This window comes from Talaromyces marneffei, chromosome 4, assembly GCF_009556855.1.
Source record: "Talaromyces marneffei chromosome 4, complete sequence".
NCBI lineage: Eukaryota > Fungi > Ascomycota > Eurotiomycetes > Eurotiales > Trichocomaceae > Talaromyces > Talaromyces marneffei.
Genome location: NC_072351.1, coordinates 1,120,270 through 1,139,699, shown reverse-complemented (window position 1 = coordinate 1,139,699; position 19,430 = coordinate 1,120,270). Strand labels below are relative to the sequence as shown.

Sequence of the window (19,430 nt, the reverse complement as noted above, 5' to 3'; positions counted from 1 at the left end):
GCGGGGTGCGCCTTTTGCAAGAGCTTATTATTCAATACTCAACCCCCAAAACACCAGATGACAAATTCCGCTGGCTTCGCTTTGTAACATTAGGGTTGTACAAGGCGCAACATTCTGCAACATTCTGCGTAACCTCCCATATCGGTACGATCGATCAAGGGGAACAGAACACAATAACTACGTAGACGCTGGATTGACCATGACACGGTGTCAAACGGACACTGTACATTTTGTACGCCGCAGAACAAATGCTGGCACCGACAGTCAGCACTTGAGGCGGATGACTATTCCTGAGTAGGCAGTAAGTGTAATCCGGGAGCTGATGTTGTGAATAGGCAACAGTGTGTCAAAACGGTCGAACCCATTCTCATCACATTCTAATCCCAGCCATTTTTCGCGCCACTTTCTCAGCAGTCTCGAAGCGCTGCTGTGCCGCACTTATATAGTTCGAAAATGCTTCGACCTCTTCACGCCGTACAGACTCTACAGAACCAACAAGCTCATAGCCGAGACTAATTAAGTCTGTACCTAAAATCGGGCTTGCTCGCTTACGGGCCAATGAACAGCGGTATTGGCTACATCCACCTGTGATGGGGACTAGACTAGCTACATACGTATGTACTGTGAAAAGCTACGACCGCTCGTCTGTCCATCGTGAGTGAGTTCCGTGTGAGTGTATGTGTTGGCTCTGAAGAGGTTAGAGCTTGGAGGAGCAGAATGTGAAGATCACATGGTCAGGTTACTCCATCTCCGAGATCTCGACTAATCGTACATCGCATGTACATAGGACGCTTGTCAAAAGAAGAAATTACTAGCCCTACCGTACTGCCTACATAGAGTTACATAGGCAGGACAGACTCTATCATGTCGATGGGCAAAACAACATTGGAAGCAGATGCGATCTCGGTTCGGATCTGTTCAATCCGAGATGCCGGTCAACCCAGCCATATGTGTGTCTTTTCAATGTGAGACTTTGTAGATACTGCTACTATGCAGTAGTGTACCCCCCCATTCATGCTTACGCCGCTTATGGTGACGCATCGCCCTCTCAGGTCGACTCATCTATTGCCTTTCGGACTGGGTCATGTACAGTTATGTGTGCATGTACATAGAGAGAGGGGGCATGGGGCTCAAATGTATCATCAGTCTCTGTCCATTCTACCCCCCCAAAAAAAACTCGGCAGGGGAAGAAAACGAATCGGAAGGTGGTCGATGGATGATGATGCATAATGCAATTGCCACTTATGGTCAGTACTCCGCTGCTCACTGCAGTAGACCTAATTGGAGGTTGGGAAATTCAAATTCTCAGGATGATCATCAAAAGTTCGGCACGTACTTCGGATGTTGTTTGTTGGGTATTCCAAGTCTTCTTCTCTTCGTCCTTATACGTTCTGGTTCTATGTCTACTATGAAAGAGAAGAGTTGACAAGTAGAATGAAGCTTTACTGGTATCCCACACTTTCAACTGACGACTAACGACTCCTGTCTAAACGAAAATGCATATCTCTAACCCGAAGCATGTCGAGCAATAATAGTAACAATCAATAAAAATAAATAGTCTGAACATGTACAAGCGAATGTAAGAATGACAATGTCGATGCTCGCGCCGTTTTTAAACAAACCCCATCAATTTTCAAAACAAGCAATCAACAAACTCCGTATGCTATGTTCGTCGCCCATTTGACAGGAACCAAAAACCATACTGAGCCACCCAGTCTATTATAAGGATTTAAAGCCTTTAGGCTTCACCCAAAAGATAACCACACCCGACTCCAGACAAGAAAACAAAAAAAAGGCAAAGAGAGATTCGGAAATATCGAAAAGAGATAGTACGCATGCAAATCAACATCGAGCATAATTATACAATCGGTTGTCGTACTTGTCCCAAACAGCCGAGACATAACAACCATGTTCTACTGCGGCGGTGCTTGTGAGTGAGAAGTAGATCGTCGACTACCGAATGTAGTCATCGTGTTTGACCGTGACCGTCTTGAGGTAGAGCGTCGTCCACGACTTGGCACGCGATCCGGCGGGCCATGTTCAAATACCGGGATCAAATCAGGATTCTGACTGGGTGGGGTAGAGGTTGATAATAGATTGTAGTCGTTCACAATAATGGGATCATCCTCAGCGGTTTGCGGGTGAATGTCAACCCCCTGTTGTTTATCCAACCCCGAGTGCGGGCTGGTCGTTGACAAATGCCACGATTCTTGTTCGCCGGGATTGCGCTCCACCGGAGACCAGCCAGCAATACTTCCTGCAATAACACCAGCCATCGCAGCAGCCGGTCCAAAAGCAGAATTTGATCGAGATCGTGGAGTGCGATTTCGAGAACGTGACTCGGGGGTGGCCGGCGGAGGAGAGGCTGGTTCGGTGGGCTCCCCGTTGGTCGATGGAGCGAAGATCGACCCCTCGCGGGAACGTGATCCGCTGCGTGATCGAGGGAGGAGGGTTTGAGGATGCTGTAGTTTATGTTTGATATTCTTCAAACGTCCGCCACGAACCGTTTTCAAGAATGTGAGCTGATCTCGAATCTCCTCCAGAGCGGGATTCCACTCATATCGACGTTCTTCATCTGACACCAACAATTGAGGGCCCTGCCTCTTCTTGCGTTTCCAGAATGATGGTATGAGCCGTCGGATAAATTCATCCGGTATCAGTCGGATTATAATGGCTACAGGAAGGGAGATGGCTCCAAGGACGAGGGAAACTCCCCATTCAGGACCATTCAAGCGCGTAATGGCGAATGCCTGACCTCCGACGAAAATGATCAGGACTTGTCCACCGATAATGATCAGTTGAATTCCCAAGAACCAATAGTTGCGGAACATTCCTTCAAAGATATTAAAGTGATTATCCAAACGGCGACAGTTGTACTGGTTGAAGATTTGCATCCAAACAAAGGTATTGAAAACGACTGTCTTGAGTTCTTTGGTGGCATTCGCGATGTTGTTCGGGTCGGTGAGCACGTTCATGCTCGACAAGATGCTCAATCCAGCAAAGTTTAAGATCAATGTAATAACCAGTTGAAAAATAGCCTGTCCAATCACCATCTTCCACATAGTGGCAGTGATGAGAGGAGCTGATTTCGGCTCTGGACGGCGCTCAAGAACGGATGGAGCTGGTGGATCGGTAGCTGTAGATATGTTAGTATAGTTATCTTTCGTAGCAGAATGATTCTAGAATCTCACCTAATGCAAGAGCTGCAAAAGTATCCATGATCAAATTGACCCAAAGCAACTGAACCGCAGTCAACACAGAGTTCTCATCGCCACTGGCAACTGCTGACACAAAGGTAAGAATGACGGCAGTGATGTTGACAGTAATCTGGAACTGCAAGAATTTCTTGACAGCATCGTTAACAGTGCGACCCCACGATATAGCCTTCACAATAGAGGTGAAGTTATCGTCCATCAGGATGATATCAGAGGCCTCCTTTGCGACCTCAGTTCCCGCGATACCCATTGCAAATCCGACATCAGCCGTTTTCAAAGCCGCAGCATCGTTGCTACCATCGCCAGTCACAGCAACCGTCTCGCCCAGCCGGATAAGTGCTGACACGAGAATCTTCTTATCTTCTGGGCTAGACCGTGCCAAGACTTGTAGACGAGGGATAATCTGGTTCATCTGCTTTGTGCTTAGCTTTCTGAATTTAGGACCCTCCATGGCAACACCTCCAGCCGTGTAAATTCCACATTCCTCGGCGATAGCTTTGGCAGTGTTGATGTTATCACCAGTGACCATTCGGACAAAGACACCTGCACGCTGACATTGCTGGACAGACTCGGTTACTCCGGGACGTAGGGGATCCTGGATTCCCACAATACCAACTAGTGTCATATCCATGAAAATAGCATCGAATACAGCCAAGTTCTTGTCGTCTTCTTGTGTAGGAGCTCCACGAGGGGGCCATTGTTCAAAGTCGCGGTAGAGCAAGCCGATGGCTCTCAAAGACCGAGATGCATATGTGTTGGAGATGTTCAGAAAACCAGTACGAGCGTCATCACTGAGTGGGATGCTGCTCAAACCAGTTTCGATCTTGTTGATGACCCGAGTAGATTTTCCAATAAGAATTTCCGAGGCGCCTTTGACAAACATCCGGTACTGGCCCTCCTTTCGCTTGATGACGACAGCCATACACTTGCGACCAGAGTCAAACGGAACCATTTGAACCATGTTAGCATTGGATCGTTCTTCGTTGAGGCTGCCAAGTCCAAGATAATCTTTCGCAAATGTGAGCAAAGCCGTTTCAGTCTTTGAACCGACATAAGTGAGGCGCCCATCATCTTCTTGTGACTCAAAAGCCGTAGAGTTAAGAACGATAGAATCCAACAGGAGCTCTTTAGCATCTGCAGATAAACCCGAAACTAGAGCAGAAGGAGAAACTTCTCCTGCATCGGAGTCTCCGTTCTCTTCGGATTGCGATGATTCGTTCTTCTGATTGTCAAAAAAGAGTTTTGAAGTGCCCAGGCACCCAGCAACCACCTTCATCACGTTTTGGGTCAAGGTGCCGGTCTTATCGGAGCAGATGGTGGTGGCGTTACCCATTGTTTCACATGCACGCAATAATCTGACCAGGTTGTTATCTTTGAGCATCCTAGTAGTTGCAAAAGCAAGAGCCAAAGTAACAGCAAGTGGCAGTCCTTCAGGAACGGCGACCACAATAACTGTGACGGCGACGATGAATATTTGCAAGAAAGCCTGACCCTTATCGTTGGGGCTCTCGTATGAACTCAACTGGACGAGGAATTTGATGAAAAGAACGATGAAGAGTAAGAGGCCAGCTGCGAGGCCGAGTTTGGCGATATATTCGGCGAGTACGTTGAGCTTGGATTGCAAAGGTGTAGTTTGACCCTCGTCCTGAAGAGACATCAAGGTCTTTCCATACACTGAATGTACACCGACGGCAGTGACCATAAACTTGCCAACACCCTCGGACACCTTGGCTCCGGAGAGAATGAACGGGTCCAGCTTATTCAACGATTCATGGTTGTCGATGGCTCGCATTACGTCGTCCGCAGAGTGCTTTCGCAAAACATCCGATTCACCAGTAGTAGATGACTCGTCACACTTTACGTTGTGGCCTTGGATAAGAACACCATCAACGGGCACGAGATCTCCGGGTTCAAGGAGAATAACGTCGCCAACTAAAACATCGTGAACAGAGATCTCGACCGTCTTGCCAGAACGGATAGCCTTGACCTGACGATCCTCCTTCTTTTTGCTGAGTTTGACGAATTGCAATTCCTTTTGATAATCGTTCACTGCTCCGACGGCAACAACGATTAGAATAGCGACAATAATAGCAACACCTTCAACCCATTGCACTCGAGCCTCGCCATCGTCAGCAGTAACAGATTGGTAGATTCCAAGCGCCAGTGAAATGACTGCAGCAATGGAAAGTAAGATGAGAACCTTGTCGTTATACGCGATCCAAGCAAGCTCCCAAATTGTCTTGACCTTCTTCTCAGGAAGCTGATTCGCTCCGAAAACGCGCCTACGATCAGCAAATACCTCCTTAGACTGCGAATGTCGACTCGATTGCGTTTTATGGGTGTCTACTCGGCTGATTGTTTTAGGCTGGTGGTTCCCGGTTGTAGTATGTACGGCATCCTCAAAGGATACGGTGCCATCCAGAAAAGTTTCGTCGATGCTCAAGCCGGAGTTTCGGTTAGATCTCAGACCTTTCTCCAGGCCGTTCATTCCACCCACAGCGTGGAGTGCACCCAGGCTTTTTGGATTAAAAAACTTCTTCAAGTGGCCCGGCGTGAATGCGAACTTGTTATTTTCGACTTCAAAATCCTTCTCGGTTCCAGGATCTGGGCGCAAAGCTTCCTCGTCATTCAAGATGGTATTCCTGCGACTTAGGTCCTGCGATGTGCGTTCGGTGTGTGATGGACTGGATTGCACGTAGGTCTCACCGCCAAAGGAATAGTCTGTATTGCTTCCGGTCTCGGATTCTATAGAGTTACCCCGAGATCGGGTCCCTGGAACTGCGAGGAAATTTGAATGGCTTTCGCTATTGAACTTTGACGTCGGAGAGGAAACATTGTGTGGAGAGGTTGGCCTACTCTCTCGATACCATTCGGAGGATGTTGTTGAGCGTGCGTCGGTGGGCGAGATGCCCGATTGCACCGAGACGTCTGAATTGTCGCGTGACAGCAACGGCACAGTGGTTTGGCCTGTTGGGGAGGTCGTTTGAAAGTTCTGCTCCGTGGGCGTCACCGGACTCACTGCAGATGTGTCAATTGTGATTGTGGGTGCTCGTGGACGACGCGTTGGGCCCGAGTTGTGAGGAAGCCCTCCATCTTCGGAGTTGCCAGACATCTTGTCTGTCTTGCGAGAGGAGTTCCTAAAAGTTCCATATACGTATCTTTCTTGGCTGAAAGACGGTGATTAACGAAACGTAGAATTAAATGTCAATCGATTGCTGGCCATTGGTAACCAAGATTCGGGTGGTCGACATTAAGTCAGTATCAAGTCCTTCTTGACAAAATCGACATTCGCGTGTATCTGGCTAAGAGAGGCGCAGCACCCGGCGACGTCCGTCAGGTAAGAAAGGAAGAACGAATGGATAAAGAGGCAAAAGGTATCTGTGGAGCTCTAGGCCTTCTTAATTGCAACCACAAGACGATTTCCTGGGATGTGCAAGCGCCGCCAGAAGAATTGCTCGGACTTGGACTCTTGGGTGGTGTCTGAAGGGAGGAAGAAGCCCGAGAGGGAGAGCAACAAGGTACGGCAGGAACTAAGGACAGGGAAGGAAGGCGCGGCCCAGAGCCTATAATTCGGCCAATCACAGCGGCAAAGAGCTTGGCGCTTAATGTCCAGGAATTGCAGGCTCTGCCCTCGAATTTGAGCTCTGTTTTCTACACTCCAGACCGACGTGATAGACCCCGTGAGCGAGCGGCGACTTGGAGACTGGGGAGTCTTGGATAGCTCCGTGCTGGGTCTGTCGATGGCGGCACGCCTGCCTACAGAGTATGCTATGGGAAAAAAAAACCTTCTCTGTTCAGAGGATCTCGCCACTCATTGCGCGGCGAGGAAGGAAGTACACTCATCATGGAGGATACAACATGCATTCGTTTGTCGAAGCTCTTGGCATTTAGCACAGCCTCAGAAACCGCGCTAGTGTTTCCACAGTGGATAACAACCGTGTTTAGTGGCTTTACTACATAGTAGTGAGGATCGTTAGCGTCCTACGTGTATCGCTTACCCAGTCAAACTAACTGGCAGACTTGCGCAGAGAGAGTCTAGTAGGGGGAGATTGCGTGTATCAACTATCAACCCGCCTTCTCCCTCTCCTATTTTCTTCGGTGAGAAGGGAAATGTGAAAAAGCAATGAAACATTAAAATACCAATGAAAAAAAATTAGAGGTCGGCGCCAAGCGACCGTGCACGGATGCCCGGTACCCCATAGTAAATATGATGAGCGGAGATGCATGAAACGCAATTTGGCACTGCAACATTCCGCCATCCATCGACTGGCAACTTTGTTGTTACGTACTAGGAAAAAATGGATGATTCATGACGCGGTTCTACCCAACTTTCAGGGAAACAGCAGGCGTGTGCCTTCGGGCCTAGACGAAGATCCAACCTCTAGAAGGCAAGTCCATTCCCACCAATCACAGCCTGAGTATTCGGCGCTCTAAGCCAGATTGGGAAAGATAGTTCCGTTGCTGGTCAAGCCGAGGACGTACGGAGTAGACGATGGTCCTCCCGTAGTGACTACGTTCTTCGTGTCCAGCAGATCTTGACAATGTGATAAGCTCTCGCCGCCATGCTCAGGCACAATCTACGTAGTATGGCATTCATTATCGGCACTATCCACTCTTAGTGTCTACTATCTAGTAACTATCTACCGACCTATCTAGCAAGACTGCGCCATTTGATTGGAAAGATACGACGGGTTTCAAGTCCCGGGATGCTCGACCGCTTATCAGATGGATATATATCAATGTCTCATTGTTGATCATCAAGTTAACTCGACATCTGTATGATAGTGTATCATACATGATACGAGTCTCACGGCCAATAAGATGATAGATCGATATTGAAAGGTGACCTGTCGGCAACCGTTCAATCCTCACAGCCCCCTTGCCAATGCTACACCTACGTACGGGCTACCACCTTCCCCATCCATCCCAAGCTCAACATTATCTTCATCAGGATCAGGCACCGACTACTCATACGGCGACATCAATTTGTTCCCCATAACCTTAGCAGGAAACTCCTCCTCGCCAAGAGCCGTCGTATGAGCCCACGGCTTCAATCCATTCTCCTTGTGAATCGTCTCCGTGAAACAGCTACTCCATTTCAACCGTGGGAATGCCTTGGACACAGCCTCAATGGTATCTTGGTGGACAAGATCCGCGTAGGCTCCGGTGTTATCTACTCGCCACGTTAATAGCTATTGCCTCCCGTAAGACACAGATGGAATGAATATACGGACCGAAAATCGTGGCTAATTGAATCAACTGTCCCACAACAGTGATCTTGCCCATCTCGCAAAGATCTTGATGTCGGATAATCGCCTCCGCTACACTTTCGGCCTGTTCTCTCGGCGCAATGGCAGCGTCATCTTCATCATGCTGAAGAACATCCAGCGCAAGAAAGCCGCCATAAAACTCAAAACTGAGCCTCGTCTTGTTCAGATTCTCCTCCGTAGTTCCAATGTCATGTAACAGACAACTCAGGAAGTATATCTCATCGGAAAAGCCCCATACTGAGGACCTTGTAGGATGAGCAGTGGTGCCAAAACGGTATCGCCTAATCGCCTGCCCAAAGTAGTAGACACGCAAGCTATGGTTATAGGTGGGTTCAGGGAGATGGGTCTTTGCGTATGTCTGGATGCGCTTAGCCAGGGCTGTGTCTGGGATGGGGAAAGAAGAAAGTGAAAATGCTGGTGGTGGCGATGAAGGCTTGGTAGTAGGATCGCTGAGGATTTGTGTTGCGGAGGCTGGGACGGCGGTGAAGCCGTATTCGGTGATTGGGTTTGATGACATGACAGTTGGTACCTGACGTTGGTACATTCCTTGCACGAATTGCGTGGATAGGTTGCTCTGATTCTAGGCAAGACAACAACGATATGAAACTCTGTCTAGAAAAACAATAGCCTACAGACAGTCGAACAAAGACAGCATCGAAACCTTCATGTCAATTTATACTCCCACAAATCAGAGTTCCATCACCCAAAAAACCACATCTCCCCCACTATCAAACGATTTCGAAAGACATTCCTGTCAATTGCAAGGCGTACAACGTCTCGAATCCGGGCGATTTGCCCATCAAGTAACCAGTTAGTAATCATGGATGTCAACTGGTGGTGTATCCGGCCCAATCGTAATACGTGACAGAGCCAGGGCGTGAGCCGGACATACTATGGATAGTACGATCAATGCCATTCATTGGTATCAAGGTTATGTTTCCAGTGCGCAACCAGCCAACCGGCACAATAGCATGATATACAAAATGCTAAGATCAAGTTTCTATTTGGCTTGTTCATGATAATTGTGATGGAAATGGAACTAGTTTTCCGCCTGTACACTCAATACAATGATCCCTTCCTATGTTCTGCGTAAAATACATTTGCTTTTGCGAACAAAAAAAAATAAATAAACCCCAGAGAACAAATCCAGGTGACCAAATGGCCACAACTTCAAGATTTAGATGGAACCCTTGCATCGTTATCAGCGTTTGGCACCTCAATATTCCAGATATCGAGTCGAGCTGGCCCATCCGTCTTCTTCCTGACCTTAGCTTCTGCAGGTGCGTTCACCATTGCTACTGATGCCAAAGCCATGGCATCCGCCAACTCTCTCAAGCGGCACGCATGACGGAAGCAATCAAGAATGAGGTTGTCCTCAGCAAGTACAATCGCGACTTCCATATTTCTGGTCAGCAATCCACGATCGAGCTTCAAGCTAGCGTAGTATAGAGCGCTGAGATAATTCAGAATGATATCTGGGAAGTAATTATTCCGAATATATGCCAATTTTTTGTCTTCCTCGGCTATATTTGAATCAGTATTAGTTCTCAGTAGCCGGAAAAGGAAGAAGGCACAGAGGAATTCATGACTTACGAGTTGACTTTTGAGTAAGCGCGCCCAAGTCTTTGTCAAGCAAAGCCTCTACATGCTCTGTTGCTTGTTCGATGCAATCTTGGAGACCCTGTGAGAGCTCTGCGATCTGGACATCGTCTGCGTTCACAGAATTCTTGAGTCTAGTTATTCGAAAAGAGAAGATTGTTAGCAATAAGGCAAAAGAAAAGGCAAGGATATACAGAAACATACAATTCAAACGCCTCCCAAGTTTCCGCGAAATTGTCTAAAGCAATGTATGCCCAAATAACAAACTCTAGGTCGAGCAGAACAAGGGCTTTGTCGTAGCTTTGCTGTCGTTCATCTTCAGTTTGAGGCCGGCGAAACCGTGAAGTCTTGGAAGGACTCTTTGTCGGACTGCGAAGTACCGAGTTCTCATCTAGTAGAGAAAGGTCTTCATGGTATGAACTCGCGCGTATGTCGTACTTGAGGAGCTTCTGGGACACTTCAGAGAGAGGTAATCTGAAGCTGAGTTCCCTGGCTTCTAAGAGCATGCCATTGACTGTAACACAATTAGATTGCATGGTATAATCTGCAATGTCACACAGACTTACCAAAAAACTTCTTGTAAAGATATTCTAGCGCGTTGCAAAACACACCCCAGTCCGCTTCGAGATATGCAAGCCATTCGGCACAACGGATCAATTGCTCCATTTTAGCATCCACCTCTTTGTCTGCAAACTTTTTGCTGACTGGCAGCAAGACCACGACACCTTTGGCCTGATCACGCCTGACGATATGATCCAAAGTGATAGAACGGGTTTCCCCTTTCGGCGTTTTCTTTGCGATATAATCCGATAGAGCCTCCTGAACTGCAAAGATGTCGATATGGTGCTTCTTTAAGAGTTTGGCCATTCTGCTCTTATCTGGAGGTTCGACGGTGTCAATCAGCACCTGCACAATGACATCCGGAACCAATCGAGTCGGCATGAAAGAGACATAAAGTGGAATCCAGTCCGTGAGTCCAGCTTGACGCAGGTTTTCCACATAAGCAATTACGTTCAGCGCAGTTGTCTCAGAAAAGTGCGAATCGGACCGAGTATATGACAAACTCTGCGTAATGATATACAGGTGGGTTATAATGCGTAATGCGTCCTTATCTCGAACTGCAATAAGTGCTGAGCTGTCAACACCCGTACCTCCAACATCTGGTATCAAAGACAAGAATGGCGAGGCCTTGTTGCTCTCTGATGCTGCTCTTGCCGTTGATAAAAAGAAAGAATCAAAGTTTCTGCCTAGGATTGCCGATTGAATTGTCACGTAAGGGTTACGAGCTTCCATGCCAATGACTTCATGGGCCCTCAGGCTCTCCAGAAATCTTTGAATAGCGCTGTAGTCCATTGGCTCAGGAGTGAAAGGCACGATCGCCAGAGGAGAATGGCTGAGCTTTCTAGCAAATTGAGAACAGAATTCCCGATAGCGTGAGAGGAGGATGTTATTGTAAAAGACATAGAGGTGGTCATCCCAACTTTGACACACGCGGTATGCCGGCTCTGTCTCACCACTAAGCAATGCATAAACAGCTTTTTCGTAATCGCCCGTGTTTGGATTACGAGCGAGAGCGGAGCAAGCAGCTCGCCATGTGTCCTGGGACCTGCAGTTCATCATGCGCGTCATGCTATCATCTGCCTGCTTCTTGACACCTGACGATTGATTTTCGACTTTTGAGCCACAGAGACTCACCGCACGCCAGCTTTCGAGACGTTCTTGAGACCACTCTTGAATTTTTCCCCAGGTCTCTCCCTGTCTGATCATTTTCCAACAGGTCAACCAAGTGGCTTGTTCATAGAACTGGTCTTGTTTCTGTAATCCGTGTTTTTGACGAATAATAGCATCTGGATCAAGTTGAGTGATTAATGGTTCTTTGTTGTCGGAATCGAGCATTGAAGCCAAAAGACCGGGATCGCCAGGCTCTAGCGGTTGCGGCCATGCCCGTAGTCGTTTTTGACCTTTGATGGACTCCTTGGTGTACAGCCAACCGTGAGCCCACAGCCCGCTGCCCCTGTCTGCTTGAGCTTCCAGATTCGCAATCATGGTGTCCAGATGCTGAGAAGACGACTTTGCCTTGACTTCGAGCCACTTCATAACCATCGCGCACTCTGCGGCATAATTATCGGCCATCAAAAACTGGTCCCAGATTTCCTTGTCGGTGGAGTAGCGATGCAAGTTTTGGAAGGCTGATTTCCGTGTGTCATTAACGCATTCAACCGCTTTGGGATCATCTGCAGCAATCAGATTGAGAAAAAGATCCCAGGTATCAACTTCGAGCTGCAAACGCCGCAAATCTTCCTGTGTTTTCGCATCTGGTTGTTCTGACACCCGATTTGTGTTCCAGCCCATCCTGGCCTTCTGGATGGTGTTCTGGCGGGAAGCATCTTTGATTGTGTCCGAGGCGTGCTGTTGATAGCTTTTGATTAAAGAGTACGCGGCTTGGTAAGAGGAATCTTGAGTACGGTCCTGCTGTTTGAAGCGATCAAGCTTCTCTGCAAAAGCTTGCATTTGGCGTGTGACGCGATCGGCAGTGTGTCGTAAGGGGTGCAGGGCCTCTTGAATACCTGAAGAAGTGAACATCGATGACTGAGGAAGACGAATGGCTAGACTCTGAAATCAGCTATATTGGACACAAACCAATCTCTGGTTGCAAAATCTTACCTGGACTACTCTGCAAAGTCCTAGTGGTGGCGAAAATACCTGAAGAATCAATCCCATTGACTTTTCCAAGTGACTCTACAGTAAGTTCTTCTTCTTCTTCCTCTTCTTCGTCGTCATCGTCGACATTGCTTTCGTCTTCGTCTTCGATTACTTCATCTTCATCGTTTTCTTCAGCGTCGTCACTCTCATCTTGGTCCATCTCATCGACGCTATTTTCATTGTCGCCGACCTGATCATCGTCGTCATCGTCGTCAATCTCGATAATATCAGGTTGGTTGCTGAAGGGTTGGGGTTGGGTTGTCTGCAACAAGATACTTTGTCAACAACATGCATAAACACCCAAGCTCAATCGTCACTTACCCTCCCAAAAGCAAAACTCGGCGCACTTCGCGTGGCGCCGGGCGAATTGAAGACCGGCGCCATATTGTTGAGTTATGCTTGAGCAATAAACTGCAAGCAGGTAAGGTGAAATGAAGTGAAGGTTTGCAATTCAAGATCGCAGGAACTGGATGGAGGAAGGAAGCTCTTTCGGGCTGCGACTAACTGGGAACTTTTGGCGCGTCGAGACCATACCTAACATAGACTAGCGCAAATAAGTCTCCGCCCACTCTTTAAAAAACAATTTTTCTTCTCTTCCCTTCTTCCTCTTCTTTTTTCTTCTTCAACAAATGTCTATAGGCAACCATTAGAGTCTCGGATCTTACTTCTCAGTGTTTGACAAGCCGCGCTCACGTTCGCCTTATATTGAAGTCGTCAGTTTCTACAACTAGTCCGGCTCTTTTCGATTTTCGATATGGGAGTTTAGACTGCAAAGGAATTGGTACACACGCCGACACCAGAATCAATATGCTCGAACTGAGGTCGCTCTATCGTTATTTACAATAAAAGGGTGTTGATATCAGGCTCTATATACAAGGATTATCTATCTCATCGTAGAATCCAATACGAAATTTCTTTTTCATATTCAACTCTGCTGCGCCCGTTGTCTCATTTTGACCTTGAGTAGGCTGGCTTTTGGACAACTAAGTGTTTTTGCATCGTCGCCGCGTTCCTTGTAGAAGGCGTTGCAACACTCATACAATGCGTCTATTTGAGCCTGACACTTGTCTTCGTTGTAGGAATTCTTAGTCAAACATGCTTGACAACAGCCTGGTCAATATACAGCCGGAATTCCCAAGGGCTTCGATGAGGAGGACTCACCCTGAATGGCACACTAGAAGAAGAAAGCCATTAGCGATCTTTATTGAGGATGATTTGGCCAAGTAGCAAGCGTATGTACGCCTAGTAGTACTTACTGCACGAGGGTGACATGGAGGGTCGTAAGCAAGATCACCTTTCAGATTACCCTACAATTGCACTGTCAGTTTTTCTTTGTCTCATGAGACAAATAAAAGAGAGAGAGAGAGAGAGGATTCGTACCATTTTGAGGAATAATCGATTCAAAATATCAGCTCGGTGACCTCCAAGGACATAACTTTCCGATACAAAAATCGGACTCCAAGGTATTTACATAACCAACTAGAAGGCACGGCCAGTATGACGTGAATTGACAGCTTAGGCCTGAGGCTATGATGCGCCGCAAGATAGATTTTCCGGGCCAGTGGGGTTCTTTACTGATTGGGTGGTGGCGGCGAGTGCCTTCACATTGCGATTACTTCTATTTATTCTTCTTAACTGCACCAATTCCACCTCCCCCCCCCCCAACGATCCTCACTTAGTTCTCCATTCTATTTTTCTACACTGGGAAGCTCAAAAGCTCTTATTTCATCTCTCTCATCCACCACGCGTTTCGTATCTTGAGTATGTATATTTCTCTCATCTTCTGCCACTTGACTTGCTTTGGGCCTTGTCATCTCATGAGTATTACCGTATAGCTAACTCTGCACAATATCCAGACGACATCCCCCTCCCGCTCTATTTCCTCTCATTATCGAAGCCAGATCCAAATTCTTACCTCCCAACAATGGCCGACACATCAGGAGACGGCGCCGTCGCACCGGTCGAACATTTGAACATCAAAGTCACGGACAACCACAATGAAGTTTTCTTCAAAATCAAACGAACAACACAGCTGAAAAAGCTCATGGATGCTTTCTGTGAACGTCAGGGAAAGCAGGCCTCAACTGTGCGTTTCCTTTTCGACGGAACACGAGTTCGTCCTGAGGATTCTCCAGACACTGTACGTACGGCCTAGTCTTTTATCTCTCTCGAAAACGTTGTGGATGTGGACTTGGAATGTTCTTATCATCTTATATATTTACTAACTTTATGGTTGGTATACAGCTCGATATGCAAGATGGCGATACTTTAGAGGTTCACCAAGAGCAGATTGGAGGCTAAAACAGCCCCCGCTTCAGAAATCATCACTTTCACCCTCAACCCTCTTGAGGAACATGTTTTACGACTTTGAATCAATATTTGACGACATGGGGTTTTTTATCTAGCTAAGCGATCATTTTGGGCGTGATCGAACATAACAACATCTAAGTCTTGGTGACGCACGACTTTTCAGTGAACAGCGTTTTAAACCTACTTGGATTGAGTCAGCTAGTGACTCTCTCCTAGTGTCAGTACAAGATCACATGATACCTCAGTTCTCTCGCATTCTTGAAAGGCTGGTATCATTCGCTGTCAACTACCATAGATAGAAGATGGGTTTTTTATGATATACCAATCAATTATCCTTGGGAGATACATTATTTCTCACACATTAAGCATCACGCATCCCATACAGCCGCCTTTACACGTTCCTCATCCTGTCTAGCTTTTGCCTCTTCTTCCTTCTCTTTATTTCGACGTTTAATCTCCTTTTCCTTCATAGCTCTGTCATAAGCACGTTGCTCCTCCGTTCGTTTCGGAGCGCGTATCCCTAATGCACCAGCAATCAACCTACTAGCTACCGCAGTCTGTTTCTCCGGTCTAACACGAGCGCCATCTCGAACCCTACCCGGTGCTGCGGAGGAAGTAATAGTATTTGAGGAAGGAACCCTGCCCCACTGTGGAAGACCGTAATCATCTCCATCGTAGTTTGTGCTTGGTGTTGGAGGAGGTGCTAATGGCCCCTCGGATTTTGTTGGAGTCAGTGGGCTTGTCAACTTGGCCGTTGTGTCACTTTCCTTTTCTGTTTCAGTGGTAGAAGTGTCATACTCTTCCTCGGAAAGTTCATCTTCCCAAGAGTCGGCGACAGCAGCCTTCTTTTTCTGTGCGCTTTTCTTCTCTGTGCTTCCCTTGACAGTGGTGGTGGCTATGGTGTCGGCCGCTGACAGACTTAGCCGCGAAATATCAGGATCGGGCTTTTTGGTCTGTATATTCAATTCTTCTAATGACTTCTCAATGCTAGCTGTCATTTTGCGCCATTTCCTTGAAGTGTTAGCCTTTAGGCTTGCGTTTATATATTGGTATCATCTTACTACGGACCTTTGGACTCTGCGGGGAGATCACTGGCCATAATAACTCAGATTTTGCGAGTCAATTTGTGAACTATGAGAGATAGGATTCGACAGCGACTGTGCCCAAGCCGTTCCTGAGTGTATGGAAAGAGGAATCAAGAGGACCGGGTACAAGTTGTTGGTGCTTCACAGAGAAGAGAAATGGTTGGAGAAATGCGTCATTAAAGCCACTTGCGACATGACGTTAAGACAAGAAAATTACATAAATTACATGAGAATTACGGTAATTTAACCCCACATTTTTCCGGGGCGAGCCATGCTCTCTGGTTTGATTGGTGGGGTCTATGAACACATCCCATACATCTGATGATCTTCATCTTCTGACCGTATTTGCTGTATTTGCGTGTTCTTTTGAGGTATTTTGTAGGTCAAGATCGTTTGTAGGTCGGATGGCGTCAATGATATAGTTTCTAGAATTCTTCAACGTTATTAAAAGGCGTCGGTCTTAGTATATTTTGTTATTCTTACATCAGCGGCGGCTATCGGAAGGCTGGTGACATTGTCAGAAAATGCAGGTAGACAATGATTGACTAGCACACAAAAGGATTCGTCTCGGACGACGCTGAAGAGCAGCTCATTTTCGGTACTGCCTTCCCTATTTCTTCAACAGTGGCGTCCAGGCTCCGCAAAAGGATCTGTATACAGCCACCCTCTTCACCTCCGGGGACAACGTTCGATAGGGTTGACGCGACTCCAGTGCTCTCTCCTTCCTGGTTGTTGTATTTGGCCAGGCTGTCGTCCTCATCACCAGCTGTATCAGTAGCAGTTCCCCCATTTCTCCTCTTCAAATGGTCCGCTTTTATGCGTCTGGTACTCCTATCCAACTTGATTTTCAGCGATACCAGCACAGATCGTATATTTGAGAGAGCCCGTGTAATAAGAAAAGACGTTACTAGGTTCTGTTCTTCTGGCGAGGCCTTGTATTTCCCTATAGTGATTTGGCCGCCAGTGGGTAACTGCTTGGACGAAGGGATAGCAGACCTCTCATCACTTCTATGGGGATATATTGATTCCGCACAAAACCGTTGAAGAAGTGCAAGAACTGTCCGGATTGTCATGGCGGAGAAAATAAGGACTCCCTGATCCTCGTCGCTCTCGCACACGGCACACTGATTCAAGTGATTCCAGGGCGTCAGAGCCTGCTGCACCGATATTAAAACATTATCAAGCGAAAGTGGGCCTTTGCCATTCTTCAAATTGCTCAATTGCACGAGAAGAGTAGCATGATGCGTCATACATTCGCACCCATTGCTCTCACGTGTTATCTGATTGCGATGTTGGGGACGACCACTGGACTTATCCTGTCGTAGTGTACTTTGGTCTAGGCTCTGTGATAGACGATCAGCTGGGTCAGGATTGACTCTAGGATTAATTGCCACTTCATCGTTCGGCGTAGGAGTAATGAATGAGGAAATATCAAAGTCAAGTGCTGCTGGATAGGACAAGTGTCCCCCTTTATTCGCCGTATCAAGCAGGTCTGCAAACGGACAAGTGGTGTAGCCAGATCCCTGTTCTCCCGACATAATAGAATTTGAGATCGAAGTGGTCTAGAGTCGGGTTAGATTATCAGCTCAGAAAAAAAAATCGATACATATGTACATATAGGCCAATATGGACATCAGAGAAGCATGATCATTGGGGAAGGACTCACCTCTATTTGTAAGTTTTGTATATTATCTCTGTCTTCATTAAGTATAAATTCAGATACAGGCATTGTTTCGTGGCTGATTAACTCCCAGAACGTCTTTGGACTTGGTACAAATAACGCATCTCGGGCCATGTCTGATGGTGGATCGAGTATCATCCGATCATTCAAGGATGACGGATCCTTGTAGGTATCAGACGTCGCAGAGCTGGAGCGAGTAGTATTCGGCAGGGCGGAAGATGTATTAACTGCCCGCTGACGTTGAGCTTTATACTTTGTTGTTCCTTTAGGTCGTCCTAGTCGATTGGAGACACTGTACACGCATTCAGCTCCTGAGTTCCGACATCCTGTACAGGGATTGCCACCAGAGCACCGTGTCTTTGCTTGATGGCAAATATCGCAGGCAGAGCGAAGCTTTCTCGTTTGCATGGTGTCATGAAACGGTCTCTGGAATGGGTTTGACATCAGTAGTGTGCTCGAGACAGGAAGTTTCTGTCTCCTAGTCCCAAATGTCTTGCGTCAGTTGATCACCAACTGGTACATGAACATCTCCCTCCTCCAGCTGGACACTTTACGAGTGGTACTCAAAAATGTCCACACCTGACATATAACCAGGTGGCTCGGAATCGAGCACGTTTCGTCACAAGCAAGCAAACAGCACTCGGATCAAAGGGTTTGGTCGAGAAATAGAGTTGTGGTATGATCCTATTTCGATTTGCCGTGATTCGATCAAGTTGTCGACTCATCACGATATTGATATAGATGCAAAAACAATTTAAATCTGAATCAGCCAACTAGTTAGTTAACTAACATAACTTGAGAGGCTGAATTACTAATCAGCGCTAGAAGCGACGCACTTCGCGTCGAATCAAATATTTCAACACCTGCGATTCGACAAAGATCCAGATAAGAATAAGCACTAGTCAATTCTAGTTAGTTGGTGGTTATCATAACAGTTGGTTCTTTTCCAGGCAGTATCACACTTATTCTACAGATTACAGAGTATGTATACTTCGATTTGACCACCGAAGATTATTACACGTGACCTACCCTGCCCTACCTCGTCCATTTCCAGGATTTATCGCATGATGTAACATGATTTGCAATCGTGTAGAACATGTAAAGCATATATTCTCCTTTTGAATGACTTATTTTATTTTTATGATGGTTGTCGTCCATCATGATCCTCACTCAGCGCGTGGTCGTTGCGGATTGTGGGAACGACTCTTGCAGCTTTCTGGATTCCGTGAGAAGTTGTTCATGGAGAGTTCTGCTGGTCATGCTTAGACCGCGTTGTCGATGTATTCTTGATTTCAAATACTAGAATCATATGTTGAAAAACATGATAGAAAGATAATATCAGATTGTTTGGTGTTTGACTTGATCGTTTAGTTCCTCGTAACCCTAATCGGCATCGGTTAGCCATAACCCTAAACGTACAGCCTAATGGTTAGCCTAAGCATTGCGGGGAATATAACTACTAGGCTAATAGGTACCCGCCCCAATTAGTTAGCCGAGCCCGAGACGATCAATCAATCGGCTTCAAGCCTTCAACAAAGAGAGTCCCCGACTACTCCAGGCCCTTTCT

At 46.9% G+C, this 19,430-nt stretch overlaps 7 protein-coding genes across 7 annotated transcripts; 1 reads left to right on the top strand and 6 right to left on the bottom strand.

Moving 5' to 3' along the window:
* Positions 1-1,913: 1,913 nt before the first annotated feature.
* Positions 1,914-6,327, bottom strand: EYB26_005476 (uncharacterized protein; the record flags this gene model as incomplete). The annotated part of the gene is made up of 2 exons (XM_054264761.1): positions 1,914-3,136; positions 3,192-6,327. The coding sequence occupies 2 exons, from the start codon at positions 6,325-6,327 to the stop codon at positions 1,914-1,916; spliced, it is 4,359 nt and encodes a 1,452-aa protein (XP_054120736.1).
* A 1,852-nt stretch (positions 6,328-8,179) lies between these two features.
* On the bottom strand, positions 8,180-9,002 carry EYB26_005475 (uncharacterized protein; the record flags this gene model as incomplete). Its single annotated transcript, XM_054264760.1, has 2 exons — positions 8,180-8,388; positions 8,450-9,002. The coding sequence occupies 2 exons, from the start codon at positions 9,000-9,002 to the stop codon at positions 8,180-8,182; spliced, it is 762 nt and encodes a 253-aa protein (XP_054120735.1).
* Positions 9,003-9,655: 653 nt separating this feature from the next.
* Positions 9,656-13,171, bottom strand: EYB26_005474 (uncharacterized protein; the record flags this gene model as incomplete). Its single annotated transcript, XM_054264759.1, has 6 exons — positions 9,656-10,008; positions 10,079-10,218; positions 10,289-10,598; positions 10,651-12,690; positions 12,749-13,049; positions 13,109-13,171. The coding sequence occupies 6 exons, from the start codon at positions 13,169-13,171 to the stop codon at positions 9,656-9,658; spliced, it is 3,207 nt and encodes a 1,068-aa protein (XP_054120734.1).
* A 541-nt stretch (positions 13,172-13,712) lies between these two features.
* On the bottom strand, positions 13,713-14,170 carry EYB26_005473 (uncharacterized protein; the record flags this gene model as incomplete). Its single annotated transcript, XM_054264758.1, has 4 exons — positions 13,713-13,885; positions 13,949-13,961; positions 14,044-14,094; positions 14,168-14,170. 4 exons carry the CDS (start codon positions 14,168-14,170, stop codon positions 13,713-13,715), a joined length of 240 nt encoding a protein of 79 aa, XP_054120733.1.
* Positions 14,171-14,711: 541 nt separating this feature from the next.
* EYB26_005472 (uncharacterized protein) lies at positions 14,712-15,088 on the top strand (the record flags this gene model as incomplete). Its single annotated transcript, XM_054264757.1, has 2 exons — positions 14,712-14,927; positions 15,032-15,088. The coding sequence occupies 2 exons, from the start codon at positions 14,712-14,714 to the stop codon at positions 15,086-15,088; spliced, it is 273 nt and encodes a 90-aa protein (XP_054120732.1).
* A 377-nt stretch (positions 15,089-15,465) lies between these two features.
* Positions 15,466-16,196, bottom strand: EYB26_005471 (uncharacterized protein; the record flags this gene model as incomplete). The annotated part of the gene is made up of 2 exons (XM_054264756.1): positions 15,466-16,088; positions 16,166-16,196. 2 exons carry the CDS (start codon positions 16,194-16,196, stop codon positions 15,466-15,468), a joined length of 654 nt encoding a protein of 217 aa, XP_054120731.1.
* A 531-nt stretch (positions 16,197-16,727) lies between these two features.
* Positions 16,728-18,271, bottom strand: EYB26_005470 (uncharacterized protein; the record flags this gene model as incomplete). Its single annotated transcript, XM_054264755.1, has 2 exons — positions 16,728-17,744; positions 17,849-18,271. 2 exons carry the CDS (start codon positions 18,269-18,271, stop codon positions 16,728-16,730), a joined length of 1,440 nt encoding a protein of 479 aa, XP_054120730.1.
* Positions 18,272-19,430: the final 1,159 nt, after the last annotated feature.